The sequence below is a fragment of the Peromyscus maniculatus genome, chromosome 14 (assembly GCF_049852395.1).
Source record: "Peromyscus maniculatus bairdii isolate BWxNUB_F1_BW_parent chromosome 14, HU_Pman_BW_mat_3.1, whole genome shotgun sequence".
In the NCBI taxonomy this organism is placed as follows: domain Eukaryota; kingdom Metazoa; phylum Chordata; class Mammalia; order Rodentia; family Cricetidae; genus Peromyscus; species Peromyscus maniculatus.
The window spans coordinates 45,692,152-45,711,059 of record NC_134865.1 but is presented as its reverse complement, the minus strand read 5'-3'; the positions used below and the strand labels follow the sequence as shown (position 1 = coordinate 45,711,059).

General features: G+C 46.8%; 1 protein-coding gene across 1 annotated transcript; it reads left to right on the top strand.

The window, feature by feature from the left end:
• The first annotated feature begins 15,124 nt into the window (after positions 1-15,124).
• Tmem30b (transmembrane protein 30B) lies at positions 15,125-18,608 on the top strand. Its single transcript, XM_015986342.3, has one exon. The coding sequence runs from the start codon at positions 15,302-15,304 to the stop codon at positions 16,364-16,366; it is 1,065 nt and encodes a 354-aa protein (XP_015841828.1). The 5' UTR covers positions 15,125-15,301; the 3' UTR covers positions 16,367-18,608.
• Positions 18,609-18,908: the final 300 nt, after the last annotated feature.

The window sequence follows — 18,908 nt, the reverse complement described above, 5'->3', positions numbered from 1 at the left end:
AAGTCTGGAGGTGGTGGTGCACGCCTTTAATCCCAGCACTCCGGAGGCAGAGACAAGAGGATCTCTGTGAGATCAAGGCCAGCCTGGTCTACGGAGCAAGATCCAGGACAGGCACCAAAACTACACAGAGAAACCCTGTCTCGAAAAAACAACAACAACAAAAACAAACAAACAAACAAACAAAATAAGAGTCCCATAGGAAGCTTTAGCCTGGTTTTTGTAAGATTAAATTAAAACGTGGCCCCTCTCTAAACAGACCATAATTATTACCTGTTGCCACCACGGTCCCTGAAGCCCCTGGAGACTCAGGGGGATGACAGCGTGATTCAACGAGGCTTATCTCTGCTGGTTCTATTTTGGAAGGCGGCCGCCTGTGGCACTGCCCTTCCATAGCTCAGACCCCGGGGTCAAAGGAATTTTCCGTGGCTCATACATGCCACTTAACCCTGAAACACGGTGAGAGAAGTTACAGCAACCCAGAGCAAGGGCAGGAAGGGCATCGCTGTTCACTGTCTTTATGGATCTGCCCCGAGGAGCAGCCAACCTTGCGCCCCCTAAGAACAAAACTAAACTTTGCCTCCCAGCTCGGTGGCTTCCTCAGAGCTTTCTCTCTGCCCTTCGAATGCAGTTTGAATCAGACTCTATCATGGTGGATAGCCCCACATAGGAACTGATTTTAAAGTAGACTGCTCTGGGAGGGATGTGAAAAGAACAAGGGGGCAGAACCTACCAAAATACATGGTGTGCATGCATGACCTTGTCCAAAAGAAGTAATAAAGATCAGTCATTTTTAATTAATTTTAAAGAACTTTTAAAAATTAAGTGTGCCATTTGACTCTCCCCCATGGTATAAGGTGTAGTGAACAACAAAAATCCCCTAAAGTGTGATGTGTAAAACTGACATGTCCATGGGTTGTTTACTCTTGTCTGTATCTGGAGAGTGTGGATCATGTGTTGCCTAGCAGATTGCTCAAGCACAACTGAAAATATATCTTAAGTCAACTTCTAGGCCTGTCAGACTTGTGAGGGGGTTTCCATGCTGGGAAAGTTTTAAAAAAAAAAGACAATAATAAAAAGAAGACAAGAAAGAGAGGAGGAGAGGAGGAAAAACTAAGCATGTAGGCTGAAGGTAAGTTATTTACTGAGGGCTTAGTCATTTGCCCATTGAGTCTTAGAAACAATTATTTTTCACAGAGTGAAGCCACACGAAACCACTGCCCTTTTTTTTGTTGTTGTTGTTGTTTCCTTGGGGGCTGGAATGTGTTGCAGATGGAAGTGGGAAGCAGTGTGGGTGGAAGGCCAGGGGCTAAGGCTGAGAACTGTGGCTGCATGCCGTGGAGGCCGACATGCTCACAAGTCGGGCTTTCCTGGGGTTGAGCTGCTGAGGTTGAGTGTGAAATGTCCCCGTGGGCCCACGTGTTCGAGCACTTCCCCAGTCTTCAGCTGGTGCCCGATTTGGAAGGTTGTGGACCTCTAGAAGCCGAGCTGCTGTCTTGTCTTTGCTTCCCGACTGCAGACACTACGTAACCAGCCCCCCTGTGCTCCGGCTTCTCTTCATGCCTTCCCGTCACACAGTGTCCTTCAAACTGTGACCCAAGCAAACCCTCCCTCCCGAGAGTTGCTCCCTCTCTGCGACCCGATCGCATGTACAAGAAAAGCAACAAACGGCCACATGCACTGTCTTGCCTTAAGCCTTGCCACCGTCCTTTTGGGGTGTTCTTGACACTCTGTCGAGCAGCTCTGAAGAAAACTAAAAGTTTTTCCTTCTCAAGCTTAAGTCTCCTGAGGTCCCACAATACGCCGGAGATGTGGTTCAGTCGGTAGATGCATGCACGAATACATGCATGATCACACTTGGGTTGATCCTCAGCACTGCGTAACCCAGCCATGGTGGTGTGTACCTGTAATCCTAGCACCCAGGTGGTGGAGGCAGGAGGATCAGAAGTTCAAGGTTAGCTCTGGCTACATAATGAGTTTAAGGCTAGCCTGGGATACATAAGACCCTGTATCAAAGAAGGAAGGGAGCACAGAGGCCAAGTTTCATCATAATTAAGCAGTTTCATCCTCCAGCTGACCAAGAATTAACATTGCCATTACCACTGTGGCTTTATGTGTTTATTCATTCATTCATTGTTTTAATGTATGTGTATGATGTGTATGTGTACGTGCATGTACGTGCCAGAGCAAGTATGTGGAAGTCAGAAGACAACTTCAGGTGTTCATCCTCACCTGCCACCTTGTTCGAGGCCGGGTCTCATGTTCACTACCACGTATGGCAGGCTCTCAGGCCAGGAGCTGCCAAGAATTCTCTCTGTCTCCCATCTCTTGGTAGGCATGTGCTACCTCATCCAACTTTGAGGTCTGGGAATCCAACGCGCCCCGCCCCGCCCCCACGCGCCCTTCATGCTTATATGGAGTGCTTGTACAGGGAGGCTTTGCAAATCCCCTTCAGGAACTCCGTTCAGAGGGCGTGAGGGTCTCTGTTGAACAGGAGAGGTCTCTGAGGACATGCCAGAGATGCGCTTTCATCTCTTGTGAATTTTTCTTCAAACACAAAAGTCTTTGTTGTATCCTCTGCTTCTGGGAAGATTTCATGTTTGTTGAGTTGTTTCTTAGAACACACAGATGGATATTAAAAGGAGAAATTGCTGGTAGCCTGATCGCATAAATAAATACTGACATGTTTGATGCATTTCTTTGTGAGCCTTTTTCTATGTTGATATACAACCAAACACTGTGTAAAGAACGTGATCAAGATGAGATGCAGACATTCAGTAGGACAATATAAGTAAACAAAACTGGGAATGGTCACCTGGGACTACGCAAAATTTTAAGCTCACTATCAACATACCGTTACCTCCAAGAAAGGAGCTCTTCCGCTCTGCCAATAGGCAGCTTCCAAGGCAGAGCTTCCCAGGAGTGAACCACAGTTCAGAGGGAGGCTGCTGTGTGGGAGACGCCTTCGCACAGCTGACTAGCAGAGATGGGTGCTCTGTGGACCAGAGACTGAGATTTGTAAGTACTCTTTGAAAACTGATCTAAAAAAAAAAACTGGAAAAAATTTATAATTACCCACAGTTCCCTTATGAGAGAGAACTATGATCTTAGCAAGCTCACTAAAATAGTTGAATTTGTCTTTTTCTTCTTATCTTCAGATGTTTGGGGAACTGGGTCATGTGGTCCCCCGGCTAGTGTTCTCTGTTTCTATGCGCCAGCAGAGGGCGCTCTGCTGCCTGAATCTTAGGATGAAATACCAAGAATAGCCAGAGGTGGGGTAGGTGGACTAACAGGAGAACAACGGGGAGAGAAAGGACTTCCTCCACTCTGAAGAGGGTGGGCGAGGGCGTCCTTAGGACCAGCCTTTCCTGTCCTGCTTGCTTTCAAGCCTGCCAAGCTTTTGGGCTCTGGTGTGCTGTTCCTGTCCTGGTAGTTGAGGATGAGGTGAAAAGGGCCACATGATATTCACAAGTTTCCCTTTGGGGCAACAGCTGCCAGGCCCTCTACAGAGGTGGGAAAGTCAGTCCGCACAGTTATGACCAATCAGGCACTGGGGAGTTTGTCATAACAGACATTTGACACGTTATTATTTATTTATGATGTGCGTGTGTAATGTGAGCATGTGAGGCCTCCCATTGCCGTCCCGGACGCCAAAGAGCATTGCCTTGTGGTTTATTCCCTTTATAACCTTCCTCTCTCACACTTGAGTCACGACTACCACAAGTCCAGCTCCGCAGACACACACACCACTCCTCCCCAGCTCTCGACACAGAGCTTGGGACATGGAGGCTTTGTAAACAGACAGAGAAGGCATCTCTCTTGGTGTTTGTGTTTTTGAAGAGAAATTCCTCTTTCTTGACTGGACAGGACTTTTGCCTACGCCATTTTTCCGACTGTATGGCCCATTGATAATGCATGCAGTTCCGGGACTCTGCGGCCAGTGTTCTACATGAGGCAAGCCCCAGGCAGAGCTAATCCCACCACTCATGACTATCCTTAGTCATCCATTCTTGTGTAGCGATCTAGTGAGAAAAAAAAAAAAAGCTAAGGATGCTTGCATTTTTTAATCAATCTTTCCATAATCTTTGATGCTGGGGATTGAAATCAGTTACAGGCCAAGATACATGTGGTAGTTTGAATGTAATTGGCCCCCATAATCTCATAGGGAGTGGCACTATTAGGAGGTGTGGCTTTGTTGGAGTAGGTGTGGCCTTGTTAGAGGAAGTGTGTCACTGTGTGGGTGGGCTTTAATGTTCCCTATGCTCAGAATACTGCCCAATGTCTCAGTTCACTTCCTGTTGCCTGCAAGATGTAGGATTCTCAGCTACTTCTCCAGTACCACATCTGCCTGCACACTGCCACACTCCCTGCCATGATGATAATGGACTGAACCTCTGAAGCTGTAAGGAGCCAGCCCCAATTAAATATTTTTATTTATAGAGTTGTTGTGATCATGGTGTCTCTTCACAGCAATAACAACCCAAACTAAGACAATACACAAGCTCAATATAGATTTCCCAGCCTTACCCCCAACCCTAATGGATGAAAAGAATAGTGCATGCAATAAACTTGTAGCACGAATCTTAAAGAGATCTCATTAATAAAAACAAACCTGGAGCCAGGTATTGGGGTGAATGCTGGAAGATCAGAGAAGCAGAACAAGCCACAGCCACCTCACTTGCCAATTCCTCAGCTGATCTTGTTTCCTCAGAATGGAAGCTTCTGAGACCTCATCCAAATGGATCTCAGCTGAACTGTGCTGCTCAAAGCCTAAAAGCTTAACCAGGCTCTAGTTCCTGGTTTTCATGCCTTATATGCCTTTCTGCTTCCTGCCATCACTTCCTGGGATTAAAGGCGTGAGTCACCATGCCTGGCTGTTTTCAGTGTGGCTTTGAACTCACAGAGATCTGCATGTATCTCTGCCTCCAGAAGGCTAGGATTAAAGGTGTGTGTGTGCCACCATTTTCTGGCCTTTATATCTAGTGGCTGTTCTGTTCTCTGACCCCAGATAAGTTTATTAGAATGTACAATATTTTGGGGAACACAATATCACCACAAAAACTGTACTTTCTGGTCCACAATAAGTGATGGATCAGATATGGTGCTAATTCCAATGACAAGAAATATAGAGAGAAGCCTTCTCTTGTTTATTTTCACAAAGAAGGGCCAGGAGTTCTAAATCCAACCATCAACTTTTTAACACACACGCAAATACACCTTACACAAATATACACACTCATACACATAAGACAGATACATCCCTTACGTGTAGTCTTATTCTATGGGTGCTTTACTGAGATTCATTTAATGGGTTAAATAGGCAATTGGTTATATATAAAAGATTTAAAATTTTTTCAGGGTAAAGTCATTAAGGCTATCTGTTGTAGATCACCTTGTTAGAACAAATACCAAATTATTCTTTGTGAAGAATCTGAGCATGCCAGACCTTCTGTCCACCATATGCCCTTGGTAGGTAACTCGGGCTTAATAAGAACTTGTCAATAGCTCCCCGGCTTGCTTGCTTATTAAACACATGCAGAAGATCTAGCTGACCACGCAGCAACACTGTGCCCCAGAAGCCTAGCAGATGCTTAATCTTGGAACTCGGGGTTACTCCACGGTGTCTAAAATCTGAAGAATGGGGCTTGGAAAGAGGGTTCATCAGTTAAGAGCACTGTTGCTCTTACAGAGGACCCAGGTTTAGTTTCTAGCATCCATATGGTGGTTCACAACTGACCGTAACATCAGTGCCAGGGGATCCAATGTTCTTTTCCAGACTCCATGGGCACCAGGGCTGCATGTGGTGCAAAGTCAGGCATGAAGGAAAAACATCCATACACATTTAAAAAAATAGATCAATTTTCCTTAAAAAGCTTTGAGCAGAGAGCTGCAGAGTCATTTAACCCGAGGGCCTAGACCCAGAGAGGCTTCAAGACTGGATCATGAGACCCCTATGGAATGGCCTTGTTCTTGACCACACCCCTCCCGTTTTCCCTCTGGTCTACTAACATGGAAGTCACTACAGTACTTCCTGTAGGTCCTACAGTGTAGGAGGATGTTTAGAGATATTTTTTTTTTTAAATACCTGTATGCATCCTTTCAGAAAGGACTCCAAGGAGAATGTTTCTCCCGGTGTTTGTAGCAGAAATTAACACTCTCTGGAGCTAGCGTTTTGTTTTCTCTTGTGAACACAGCGCTGCATCTTCCCTTTTCCTCCACTAGGCTGGAGGAGGGACCCAGCAGGCTCCCACCAGGAAGGCCTCTTCACGTTCAGCTCGCCCTCCTCTAAAAACCAGATGCCCTCTGCTTTCATTCCCGGGCCCTGAAGTATTTGTTATGCTGCCTTATCGAACTGTTTAAAGCCACTAGCAATCGTTCTGAAACGCTACTGAGCACTAGCACAGAATTCCTAAGTTTTTTAAAAAGAGGATCTACCAACTTAAGCCATGTACAAAGACAGGCCATCAGAGTATTGAGAGTGTAGCAGCAAAGAGGGACGGGAATTAACCCTACCTGGGCTGCCATAAACCTCTGGAGTTGTGGAGCGTGGACAGATGCTGGGACCTGCTGGTCCAGAACCTCACCTGAACTTCAGGGAATCATCACCAGGGAGGGTTTGTCACCTGCAGGACTGCAGGCAATGAGCCAGGGTGCAGCCAGAAGCCACAATGTGCATGGAGGGCGGCATCCAGCACACCCTACAGTGTTGCTTCCATAGATCAAGCATCAGCATCCACTCTACTCCCTGGTCAGCCGGGCTGTGTCAGTACTGCTGGGTCTGTGGACGCTGGTCAGCAGGGCCCTGGGCACTTCGTCACCCTCCCAGAGTAGATCCTGCAGAGAGCCCAAGAGGTTCAAGAGATGATGACTTCTCCACCTCCTGGCCCTTCTGCTCTCCTCTTACGCCCTGCTTCCCCCACTCTCAGACCCCCTTCTAAAGCAGCCAGGACCAACCATCGCTTCCCAACTTGCTCACTCCATACTGCAGTATCTGCAGGAACCGCTCACCTTCATCAGTGCTGAACTTGAGGCCCTGGGAATTTTGCTTATACAGAAAACTTAGAAAAGAATGCTGCTGTGGGATGGTCTGTATGTTAAATTGCTCTGATTGGTCAATAAATAAAACACTGATTGGCCAGTGGCCAGGCAGGAAGTAGGTGGGACAAGGAGAGAGGAGAATTCCGGGAAGCGGAAGGCGGAGGCAGAGAGACACTGCCAGCTGCCGCCATGACCAGCAGCATGTGAAGATGCCGGTAAGCCACCAGCCACGTGGCAAGGTATAGATTTATGGAAATGGATTAATTTAAGCTATAAGAACAGTTAGCAAGAAGCCTGCCACGGCCATACAGTTTGTAAGCAATATAAGTCTCTGTGTGTTTACTTGGTTGGGTCTGAGCGGCTGTGGGACTGGTGGGTGACAGAGATTTGTCCTGACTGTGGGCAAGGCAGGAAAACTCTAGCAACAGAATGCCCTCTCCTCTGGAGGACAGACACTTTGTAACACTCAAGCAGCTGTGTCTCAAGTCTAAAAGACTCACCGGAGTGAACAACCAGAACTAGAAAATAAGCAGGTCAAGGTTTCTCATATTTTAGCACCAAATAGTCAGAAAACATCCAACACTCAGAGACAAAGGCAGGAGGGAGAGTGCCACAAGTTCAAGGCCAGGCAGGGCTACAAAGTAAGACAGAGGGATGGAGGGGGCAGGGAGGATGGGAAGAGGAGTGGACATAATGGAGAGGAAAAACAATTTACAGTAGAAACTAAAAAATATAAAATAAAGAACCATGAATAACCCACATTAGAGAGGACAGGCTTTACTGAAAGACAAATTATTGAAGATACATACTGCTGCATTGAACCAACATTATAATAATATCAGGTGTTTTGAAATAATATCAAGTATAGCCACAACCAAAACACCAACAAGATCTTTTAAACATTAAATAATTAAAGCCCACTTGAAAGAATAAATGTCCCACAGAAACATTTGCTATATATTTATTTGTGAGTTTTTGTTGGTGGGTTAGTTTGCTTTTTGTTGTTGTTGTTGTTGTTTGGTTTTTCTTTTTCGGATTTTTTTGAGACAAGTTTCTCTGTTTGTCTTGGCTGCCCTGGAACTTACTCTGTAGACCAGGCTGGCCTTGAACTCACAGAGATCCACTTGCCTCTGCCTCCTGAGTGCAGGGATTAAAGACGTGTGCCACCACCGCCCCGTGAAAAATTTTAAAATGTTTAATTTTTTTATTCCTGAATCCTAAGTAAGAAATTCCTAAATTTTCCAATAGGTGCTGTCCCTGAGTTAAAGAGTCAGCTTGTAGTCCTGGAGGTGATGCCTTCCCTAAACTAGCAAGTTTCACTCCATCAGGGACAGCATGGCCAAAGAGAGCCTCTTTCTGAAGACTGGCTCCACAGATGCTGTTTTGCCTTCTTGTCCCCTTCCCATTTCCAGTCCTCACCCTGGGTGCTGAGTCCCTCTGACCTGAGCCTAGGACAGCCTATTTCCGTTCTGATTCAATTGTTCCCTCTTTCCAGACGCTGCTCTTCCTGCTCCATGCTATCTCCCAACTTGCCTTTCCTTTACGCGGAGTCTCTCCTACCAATTCACCAAGCACTATCCCCATAGGCAAATTCTCTGCACAGTTTGGGACCAGTCCCATGTTCACGGGTTGATCTACTGTCTTTTAACCTGGCCATTCCACACCCAGTGCCTCTGTCATTTATGACCTTTTGATGCCTGTCTTGGTCCCAATTTTCACCTTATAATGCCCCCTGCTGTTCAGCCCACCTAACTGTACTCACAGCTCACCCTCTGACCTCCGCTGTTTTCTGTCAATAAAGAACTGCCCCAGGGGGGAAAGAAGTTGTGTCTGTTTGAACTTCCTTTGCTTCAGAGCTGGCTAACTGAAGTTTCTGTAGAACTTCCACTAGGGGGTACCACCCTGTAACTTCCTGAAAAGGGAAGGCTGCTGAATGCAATTCTTAATGAAAATTGAAGTCCAGACACATGGAATTTTAGAAACATTTCTGAACACATGCTGTAATTTTTATGAAGCAATTTAATTTGATTCCTTTTAAATAAAAGCTGCCCCATGGGCAGAGTAATAGGCAACAATCTTAAGCAGTATAAACCTATATAAGGGAACACCAATTAAAAACCCAGACTCCATTACTGTAACATAAATAGTCATGAATTAAATAAAATATACGTAAGACCTTAGTAGAGCCAGACAAGCAAAGTTATTTTCCCTTTAGCAAGAGAAATAGATACGCAAAAGTTGGCTTTAAAGCAAAAGCTTTGCAAAAACAAAAAATAAAGGCAGCTCAGATGTTCTGGGACTCCTGCATAAACAAAATCAAATGATTCTATTATCCCTGGGGTTTAAAAAATGTACCTGCAATGCTGCAAACTGATTCAAAGTTGGTATCTTCTGAGTTCTTTTAGGAGAAAATAAGCCAAGGAATTAGAGTGTAGTGGTTGAAATGCAGGACCCTAGAAGTAAAAAAAAAAAAAAAAAAAAAAAAAGTGGACCTTTGGACCTTCATCTCTTTGTTACTGCTCTGCGCACTTGGGCAATCTCCGTCACATTAGTCAGAATCCTGGTTCTGCATCCCCTCATTGGGAATGATAACTGAACCCACCTCACTGGTTTGTGCTCTGAAGTAGACGAAATAACTCAAGTGTGACTCACCTCCAGAAGATACTCAGTAACTGGTAGCTTCTCATTCAGTGAGTGATTGTAAGGAAGGCCTTTTAAGATGACATCTTAGTTAGTGTGACTATTGCTGTGATGAAACCCCATGACCAAAAGCGACTTGGGGAGGAAAGGGTTTATTTTGCTCACAGTTCCATATAACACTTCATCATCAAAAGCCTGGAGGGCAGGAACCTGGAGGCAGGACCTGATGCAGAGGCCATGGAGGGGTGCTGCTTACTGATTTGCCCAGGCTACATTCTTATTGACTCCAGGACCACCAGTCCAGGGATGGCACTATGCACAAAGGGCTGGGCCCTCCCCCATCCATCACTAATTAAGAGAATGTCCTACAGGCTTTTCTGCTTACGGCTGGATCTTATGGAGGCATTTTCTCAATTGAGTTCCCTCCTCTCAGATGTAGCTTGTATCAAGTTGACATTAAGCTAGCCAGCACAGATGACTGGGAAGAGAAATCATCTCATGGAAAGAGATGTTAACTATCATTTTGATAAACACATCCATACAATTCTAAGGCTAGAAAAAACATTCAGCGACTTGAATATATTCACACAGTTGCTCCCCCACTTTAGAGTAAACCTGGACCTCCTTAATGCCAGGCCTGCATTCTTTCCCCAGTATCACATGACTCTCCCAGTACCCGACAGCTTATTAACATAGACTAAATGTATTCCTTGGTTAAAAATAGATTTTTAGGACAAAATTTTGCTAAAGTAACAAAATAAATGCACTGTGTGACAGTTTGAAAGGATCTTACTGCACATATATTAAGAGTTTGAATTTTAAACCCATTTCTTACTTTAGAAATTTACCTTTAGGAAATAATTTCTTTAATTATATGTGAAAGATTCACTCCCACATACCTTGGAATGCTGAAAAGATAAAAGTCCATATGTTCAACAACAGGAGAACAATTAAAGATGGCAGACCTATGAGCTATGGAACCACTAGGAAATGCTAAAGAAGCCCGGGGCCCTATCTCAGTGGGAACCCTGCTCTGTGTATGCAAAGCCTGGAGTTGGATCCCCAGCACTAGAGAAAAAGGAAGTTGGGAAAGGGGTGGTGGAGAGAAAGAAGAAAAAAGAGGAAGAAGATAGCAAAGAAGACAAAACACAAAGGAACACAGAAAATATCTATTTGATTCTTCATTTCACTCCAAAAGGCAGTGATCTGGCAAGTAGAATAACAATTTATTTTATGCTCATTATAACCAATTAAAATTAAATACTGACTTGGTTAAAACCTAGAAAAAAGAAGGAAAGAGTGAAGTAATTTTAGGAGTATTTAGATGAGAAATTTCTTTTCCCCGCTTTGAGTTCTCAAGATTGATACAATAAAGAATCACGCAGAATGAACGCATTTTTTCATGTGATTGGTACTAAAAAGAGTTCACATGATCCAAGCATCCTTTAATACATTATGATAACATGTACAGTAAAAGAAAAGGCCCAAGACCAGGGCCTCTGCCAAGCAATGAGTTCTGAGGGGCACATGGTATAGATCATTCCCTAGCCTCTCCAAATTCACCAGCTGGCACAGGAAATAGGACACATACAGCCATCTCTTCAAATCCTAGGGATGTTGGTTCCAGGAACCCTGAAGGATGCCAAGATCTGCAGATGCTCAAGTACCCAACATAAACTGGTGTGTGATGTTTGCATATACACATATAGCCACCTGAATACTCTAAGACACCTCTAAATTTCTTGCAATACGAGAAATGCCCTACATTATCTAGGGAAGGACATGAGAACTGTCTGAGCATATTCAACACAGACAAAATTGTTTTCCTATTAAACTTGGTTGAATCTGCAGCCATGGATCTCAACACCACTTTACCTTAGTCTTGGATATCCCATCTCAGAAGGTCACTCTTCCTCACCTTTCCCGCCAGCAGCCCAGTGCTCCCTTCGTCTTCCTCCGGACCGCCAGCTTGGCTCCATTTTCTTTACTGTGTTTCTGAAATACTAAGACTCATCACTTCGGCTGCCACTCCTCAGGGATCATAAGATGTTGACCAGTTTCTTTGCCGATTCATCTCTCCAGAAAACCCCCTTAAGCTGGGGATATCCGGAGCCTGAGATGCACGATTCCCTGGTATCCCTCCGTGTATTCCAGACAGGCACCCTCTTCCCAACCCCTCAACCCCCCCCTTCAGCCCACTCACGCCATCCCTTCCCTCTCCTAGGCAGCTGATATTGCCTTTTATTGTACAGAAAGGAATTCCTGGCCTCGGGGCTCACTCCACACCAGCCTGGCCAGGGGCTGAGGCTCCAGTATGTGTCACCAGCTCTAGCCAGAAAGAATTCTGAAACGAAAACTTGCTGAGCCTAAAGTCCGGTGGTATTCTGCCTGTCCTCGCTTCCCACTTGCTTCCTGGACCCAGGACCTTCCGCCTACTCCTACCTTAGTCCAGCCTCGTCTATGCCGCCGCCGTCGGCTCCCCCAAATAGCATGTTCCTGCCAGCTAGAAAGAGGCCTTTCCTTTAGGATACAAGTTCTTCCGGGTCATTTTCGCTGGCTTTTCTCCTCTTTTTACACATATCTAAGGAGCTGCTTTTCCCACTGCCCATTTCCCCCTCTCCCGCCCCTGAAATGGTCCTCAGAATCGAAAGCCAACGGCTCTTTTCCATCTTCCAATTCCCTTGACCTTTCAGTTGTGTTTAATCCTTTTGGCCATTTTATGCCCCGAAATATTCTCCTCTTCTTGCTCTATCGCCTTAATCAGCGGAATGAGTAAACTCTTGCCTTTAGGCCATCCAGGGAGAAGAGACGAGGAGGAAAGGCCCTGAGTTCCTCAGGTGGGCTCACAGGGGTGTGGTGGCCGCTAGATCTGAAGATCCATTAGGTAAGTTGTGAGAACTGGACTCCTTCCTGCAGCCTGAATCAGACAGAAGGGTGGGAGGAAGTCATCAGAAAGGTAAAGGGAGCTGCTTATTCTTGTGTCAGAAAAAAAAAAAATAGTGCAAGGGAGAATGGACTGTCCTATGGGGACCTATTGACAGTGTGGAATTCCCTCGGGGGGGGGGGGGTGTACGGGATAGAAGCAGAATTGAAGACAGCTGGGTCTTCTGCAGTATTCTCGGACAGCTAGCACTTCCAACCTGCATTCGTTCAACAGAACAAAACCAACTTTCCACTGTTAAAACAACTCTGCTTTTTAATTTTAGTGTTAGTTTTGTGTGTACAGATTGATATGTGATTATATGCTAGCTACGGATGGTCTTGATTCTTACTCCTAAGTAATAGATGCCTGTCTTAGTTTTCTACTTCTGTGACAAAATACCTTGACAAAAAACAACTTGGAGAGGGTCAGGTTTATTGTTCTCATATATATATATATATATATACACACACACATATATAATATTTTATTTAAAAAAATTTCTTTCCTTTCACATACCAACCCCTCTTCTTCCTCTTCTCCCGCTCCCTGCCACCACTTACCCCCCCATCCCCCATCCCCCCCCCATAGAGGGTAAGGCCTCCCTGGGGCAGTCAACACAGGCTGGCATACCAAGTTGGGACCTAAACAAGCCCGCCCCCTGCATCAGAGCTGAGTAAGGCATCGCACCATAGGGAATAGGCTCCAAAAAGCCAGCCAGTCCGTGTACCCAGGATGAATCCTGGTTCCATTGCCAGGGGACCCACAAACACATCAAGCCACGAAAAACTGTCACTCACATTCAGAGGGCCTAGTTCGGTCCCATGCAGGCTCCCCAGCTGTCAGTCCAGAGTCCATGAGCTCCCACTGGCTTGGGTCAGCTGTCTCTGTGGGTTTTTCCCATCCTGGTTCTGACCTGAGGATTGGGTTTATTTCACGTTACACTTCCACATCACAGTCCATCATCAGAGGAAGTCGGGGCAGGAACCTGGAGTGGGAAATAAAGCAGAAGTCATGGAGGAACACTGCTGACTTCCCATGGCTTGCTCGACCTGTTTCCTTATAGATTCGGGGACTATCCACCCAGAGGTAGCAGCAACCACATCAATCATTAACCAAACAGTACCCCACAGGCTTGCCTACAGGCCGGTCTTAGGGAGACATCTTCTCAGTTGTGGTTCCTTCTTCTCAGATAACTCTAGTGTGTGTCAAGTTGACAAACACACACAAACAACAACAACATCCCGGACGGCGCCATATTGGACTGCAAAAGTTCCAGTTTGGTCTAATTTCCTTTTGCCTCCTACACCGTTCAGCAGAGGGCTGAAGGCTTGGAGGAGAACTTCTAAAACTATTTTTAACAAGTATTTTACTTTTCCAGGTTTCAGTGGATTTTGAATGAGCACTGAGTGTAACACATAATACCGATGTGAAAGTGTCGCAGAGAAAACCCCGAGGTTATTTGCACTTTGTGAGCTGGAGAATTGAGTGTACTTCAGTAGCTAAGGAGGATTCACTACAACATGAAACAGGCTCTGGCCTGTGCTACCCAACCTAGATACCAAAACAACAAAACAAACAAACAAACAAAACACAGAACCCCAGGCAACCCTTTGAGCTGACGAGTCTTTATATGGTTTATAAATCCTTCTAGTTCACCTTTTTTAGACCAAGTGCGCCAAACGTCCTTGACTGTGGGTATCAGCTAGGTCCCCTTGGATCAGGTTGGTCCAGCAGGTAATCTGAAAAGAGCGTCACATGCAATCCACAGCATTCCCCGCCCCCCTCCCTGGTGGTTTCTCCACCATTATTCAAAGGCTGCAAACTCTCCCGGTCTTTGATTCTTTTTAAAACGATCATTTTATTTTTACAGAACTTTCCACCTTCGTAGTTTATTAAGCCAGACTGGAACATACCGCTAGAAAAGAATTGTAGCTTCAATAAAGGGGGGTGGGAGGTGGGGGTAAGAACCCATGTTGAAATAGATACAGTTACCATAATGTAATTCCGGGGCACTACAATTTGTGCTTGAAAACTAAGTGAAAACCTACTAAGGCTCGCCCTCTTCCTTAAATAACGAGGATTAACAACCTTAACAAGGTAATAAATCATCAAGCCAACAGAACCTCACCCTGGCGTGAGCTCTGGGGTGGAACTTTCTGCTTAAGGCAGGCTTGTGACTGGGAGAAAGTGACCCAGGCCCTGTAGAAGGCGTTAAGGAACAGGAGCGGCCCGAGCAAAGGTATGAGCTGCTCAGATCCCATCACCTACAGTGGCATGGAGAATAGGGGGTGGGGGTTGAGAGTGGGGGTGGGGACCGTGCACCGAGGGCAGAGGAGCCAAAGCCGGCCTGGTGAGTTGAGGAACCCGGCCCTGCTCACCTGGGAAGGGCGCCATGCAGGGGCGGAGCCGTCTCAGGTCACCCGGGCGGCGGTGGCGGAACTGAGGAGTCTGGGCGGACGCCGGGCACCCCGCCACCCACCTCACCTGCGCGGGAGGCGGGGACGGACGCACCTGCGCGGGCGGGAGGCGGGGCCGGGGCGCAGCCGTCGAGCCGGGAGAGCGCGCGGGGGCGGGAAGCCAGGCGCAGCCCTTGCACCCCCAGGGCTGAGACCCCGCCGCAGGCAACCCCCGGGCTGAGATCCCGCCGCAGGCAACCCCGGGGCTGAGATCCCACCGCAGGCTCCCCCCGATTGAGACCCAGCCATGACCTGGAGCGTCTCGGCGCGGGGCGCGCACCAGCCGGACAACACGGCCTTCACGCAGCAGCGCCTCCCGGCCTGGCAGCCGCTGCTCTCGGCCGGCATCACCCTGCCGCTCTTCTTCTGCGCCGGCCTGGCTTTCATCGGCCTGGGCCTGGGCCTCTTCTACTCCTCCAACGGCATCAAGGAGCTGGAGTACGACTACAGCGGCAACCCCGGCACCACCGGCAACTGCTCGCTGTGCGCCGCCGAGGGCCAGGGCCGCGCGCCGCCGCCCAACTGCTCGTGCGCCTGGTACTTCTCGCTGCCCGAGCTCTTCCCGGGCCCCGTCTACCTCTACTACGAGCTGTCCAACTTCTACCAGAACAACCGGCGCTACGGCGTGTCCCGCGACGACGCGCAGCTCAGCGGCCTGGCCAGCGCGCTGCGCCACCCGGCCAACGAGTGCGCCCCCTACCAGTTCAGCGCCACCGGGCTGCCCATCGCGCCCTGCGGCGCCATCGCCAACAGCCTCTTCAACGACTCCTTCTCTCTGTGGCACCAGCGCCAGCCCGGGGGACCCTACGTCGAGGTGCCCCTCGACCGCACCGCCATCGCCTGGTGGACCGACTACCACGTCAAGTTCCGCAACCCGCCGCTGGTGAACGGCAGCCTGGCGCTGGCCTTCCGCGGCACGGCGCCACCGCCCAACTGGCACCGGCCGGTTTACGAGCTCAGTCCCGATCCCAACAACACCGGCTTCATCAACCAGGACTTCGTGGTGTGGATGCGCACGGCGGCGCTGCCCACGTTCCGCAAGCTCTATGCGCGCATCCGTCAGGGCAACTACTCGGCGGGCCTGCCCCGGGGTGCCTACCGCGTCAACATCACCTACAACTACCCGGTGCTCGCCTTCGGCGGCCACAAGCTCATCATCTTTAGCAACATCTCGTGGATGGGTGGGAAGAACCCTTTCCTGGGCATCGCTTACCTGGTTGTTGGCTCCCTCTGCATCCTCATGGGCTTTGTCATGCTGGTGGTCTACATTCGCTACCAGGACCAGGATGACGACGACAATGATGATGAGTGATGCTGCTTCCCAGAGACCCTTTCCTGCTTCTCGGCCAAGCCGCTTTTAGCGGTGGCCCTTTGCTCCTTAACACAACTTTAAGCTCACTGGTCTCTTGTGGACGAAGGGCCTGGAGAAAGGAATCGCCCGCCTCCTCTTAGAGATACGACACTGTTCTCTGTAAAATGCCAGATCTTGCGGCGACTTCTCCCCTTCTCCTCTAAGGCTTTACAGAGTTGACATGTCAGGTCTTGAAAGTCTGTAGCATTCTAGAGCGAAGGACCGGGGAGATTCCTGGACTGGAACTTATTAAGACCAGCAGACAGAGGTTGGATCCCGGTTCTGAGCCTAAGCTTTGGTTCCTTCAGTAGCACGGTTTTCTGGGAGGGAGGTATGGGGGGGGGGGTTGGAGGAAGGGCTGAGATGGAGAGTGGTGCCCACTGATGGCCTACAGAAGCTTGGAGGAGTGGAGAAAGCATAATTGGTAACATATAAGTCGATGAAGAGGCACGGAGCCTCTCAGGTTCTGACCAGGAAGGCCAAGACCCGCAACCTTCACTGATGAGTCTCTGTACCCTTAAATTTGGGAATCTTGAGCCAGGCTGGATCTGGAGCACTCACCTGAGCTTTTTTTTTTTTTTTTTCTCCAGTAATAATTGGTTCCCATGAACAGTGACAATCACAGTGCTGGGGATTGGTCTTAAACATAGGAAGCCTGCAATTTGTAGAATGAATGAGAAAAGTCGCTAGCGCTAGGAAACTAACATAGAGACCTGCAGGGCGGGCGTGTGCCAACTCGGAATTAAATGGAAAAGCAACCTTCACAAGACACTATGTAAAAACTTGAAAATGCAAGTCCAGTTTGCATGGCTCAGGGCCAAGTGTCTTAACCTTAGGAACTGACGTGCAAATGATCCTAGCAGGAAGCTGTTTTCCTGGGTCCCTGAGTGTCCCCTTGCCCCTTTGCTCAGTCCCTTTTGAAACATCATCATCATCATCTTTTTTAATGCTTCAGGGAATAGTTTAATTAATTCATATCATTTTCACGAAGAACTGTCTTAAATACCGTTTTAATTTATTCACCAGTGAAACCCACTTCTAGTGATCATGTTTAGAGAATGCTAAGAATGCAAAGTAGACTCTTGAGATTATTTCAGCCTCAGGGTTAAAATCACTCAGCTGATTTTATTTGATTGCCTACAATTGATATAAAGCTATTCTCAGAGGCAATTTGGACTTTTTTTTTTAAAGTCCTCCTTTTATGGAACAATAATGTAAAAGAACTTAAAAATGAAATTTCCCATGAGACCATCTTCCAGGTTCCCTGAAGAAAACAGTTACTTGGTATTTGTCAGGGTCCTCTGGTCTCAGCTCCACAGTGCAGTTATTTTCTACTTCTTGGGGTATTTTCATTCCTTAAAGGCAGTTCGAGGTCTTGAAGTATATTTTATTTTTATGGCTGTCAAATATTGAGTTATATTGAATAATTTCCATTCATTCACTTCTTCTGTTCTAGTTGATACTTGTTTTTGGATGTACAGCATGTCTAAGATTGTCTGGGTCAAAAGTGACTTGAAATAATCTTGTCTCATCTTTATATCAGAAAATTCTCTAGTAATTCCAGTGTGCCGGCTTTCTGACTTTGTGATGAATTTTACTCTGAGATCACATACTGTGATTTTCGACTGTGAAAGGCTGGTCGTTACATGTGCTTTCAGAAAGTGTGATTTATGATGAGTGCTTGGTTGGTCAGCCCTCTTCTGTGTCAGCCAATGGAGTTGGCTACATTTGTCTTTCACTATATAGTTGAGGGCAACTATGTATTTTGCTATCATTTGTAGACCATTAGCCTTTTGTTATAAATTTTTATGTGAGACCATGAAACTTAAAGTCCTGTGATTAAATCGTAGTTCCAGGCCTTGTTTTCGAGGTTTTTGAAAGAGAATAAAGGTTGTGTTTGTCTTTCTCTGTTATCACATTACTTAGCTCTTTTGAACTGTGATCTTAAAGGCACAAACACCACCAGCCCTGTGCCTCATGTTACTGGCAGAGTTACATTGACGCCGCGACATCACCCTTCAGAGAATAAGGTTCAGTCAATGTGAACTCATTCTTTATTGCTAACTTCCTAAAACTCCATTTGAACTTAATCAGCATCCCGTGTTTGGATTTACATGATCTCCAATTTATTGTTTAAATTTGATAAATGACAATCCCTTTTAAATTTTAGTATGAAATGTTATTAAAGAATGTGATCATAACAGCCTTGCCTCTCTGCGTTTTACTCAGACTATAAATTACAATTATTTGCTGGTGCTTGAGACTGAAAAAAAAGCAGAAAGGTTTAAAACAAAATTGTCAGGCTTTTGCCTTAGTGGTCCCTGTGCTGTGTAGCCTTTTGTCCGGTATCAGGATTCTGATGAATTGTATCCTTGTGCTTCCCAGCTGGAGGTATGTCTTCTAAGAGTGAGACACAAAGGTGAACCTCAGCAGTTTTACTAGAAATAAACTTTGACCTGCTTTGCGAAGTAAAGGTACAAACAAGTGTTCAGTGAGAATACCC

Coding starts and splice junctions, on each gene's coding strand:
- Tmem30b (XM_015986342.3), top strand. CDS start 15,302: ATGACCTGGAGCGTCTCGGCGCGGGGCGCGCACCAGCCGGACAACACG.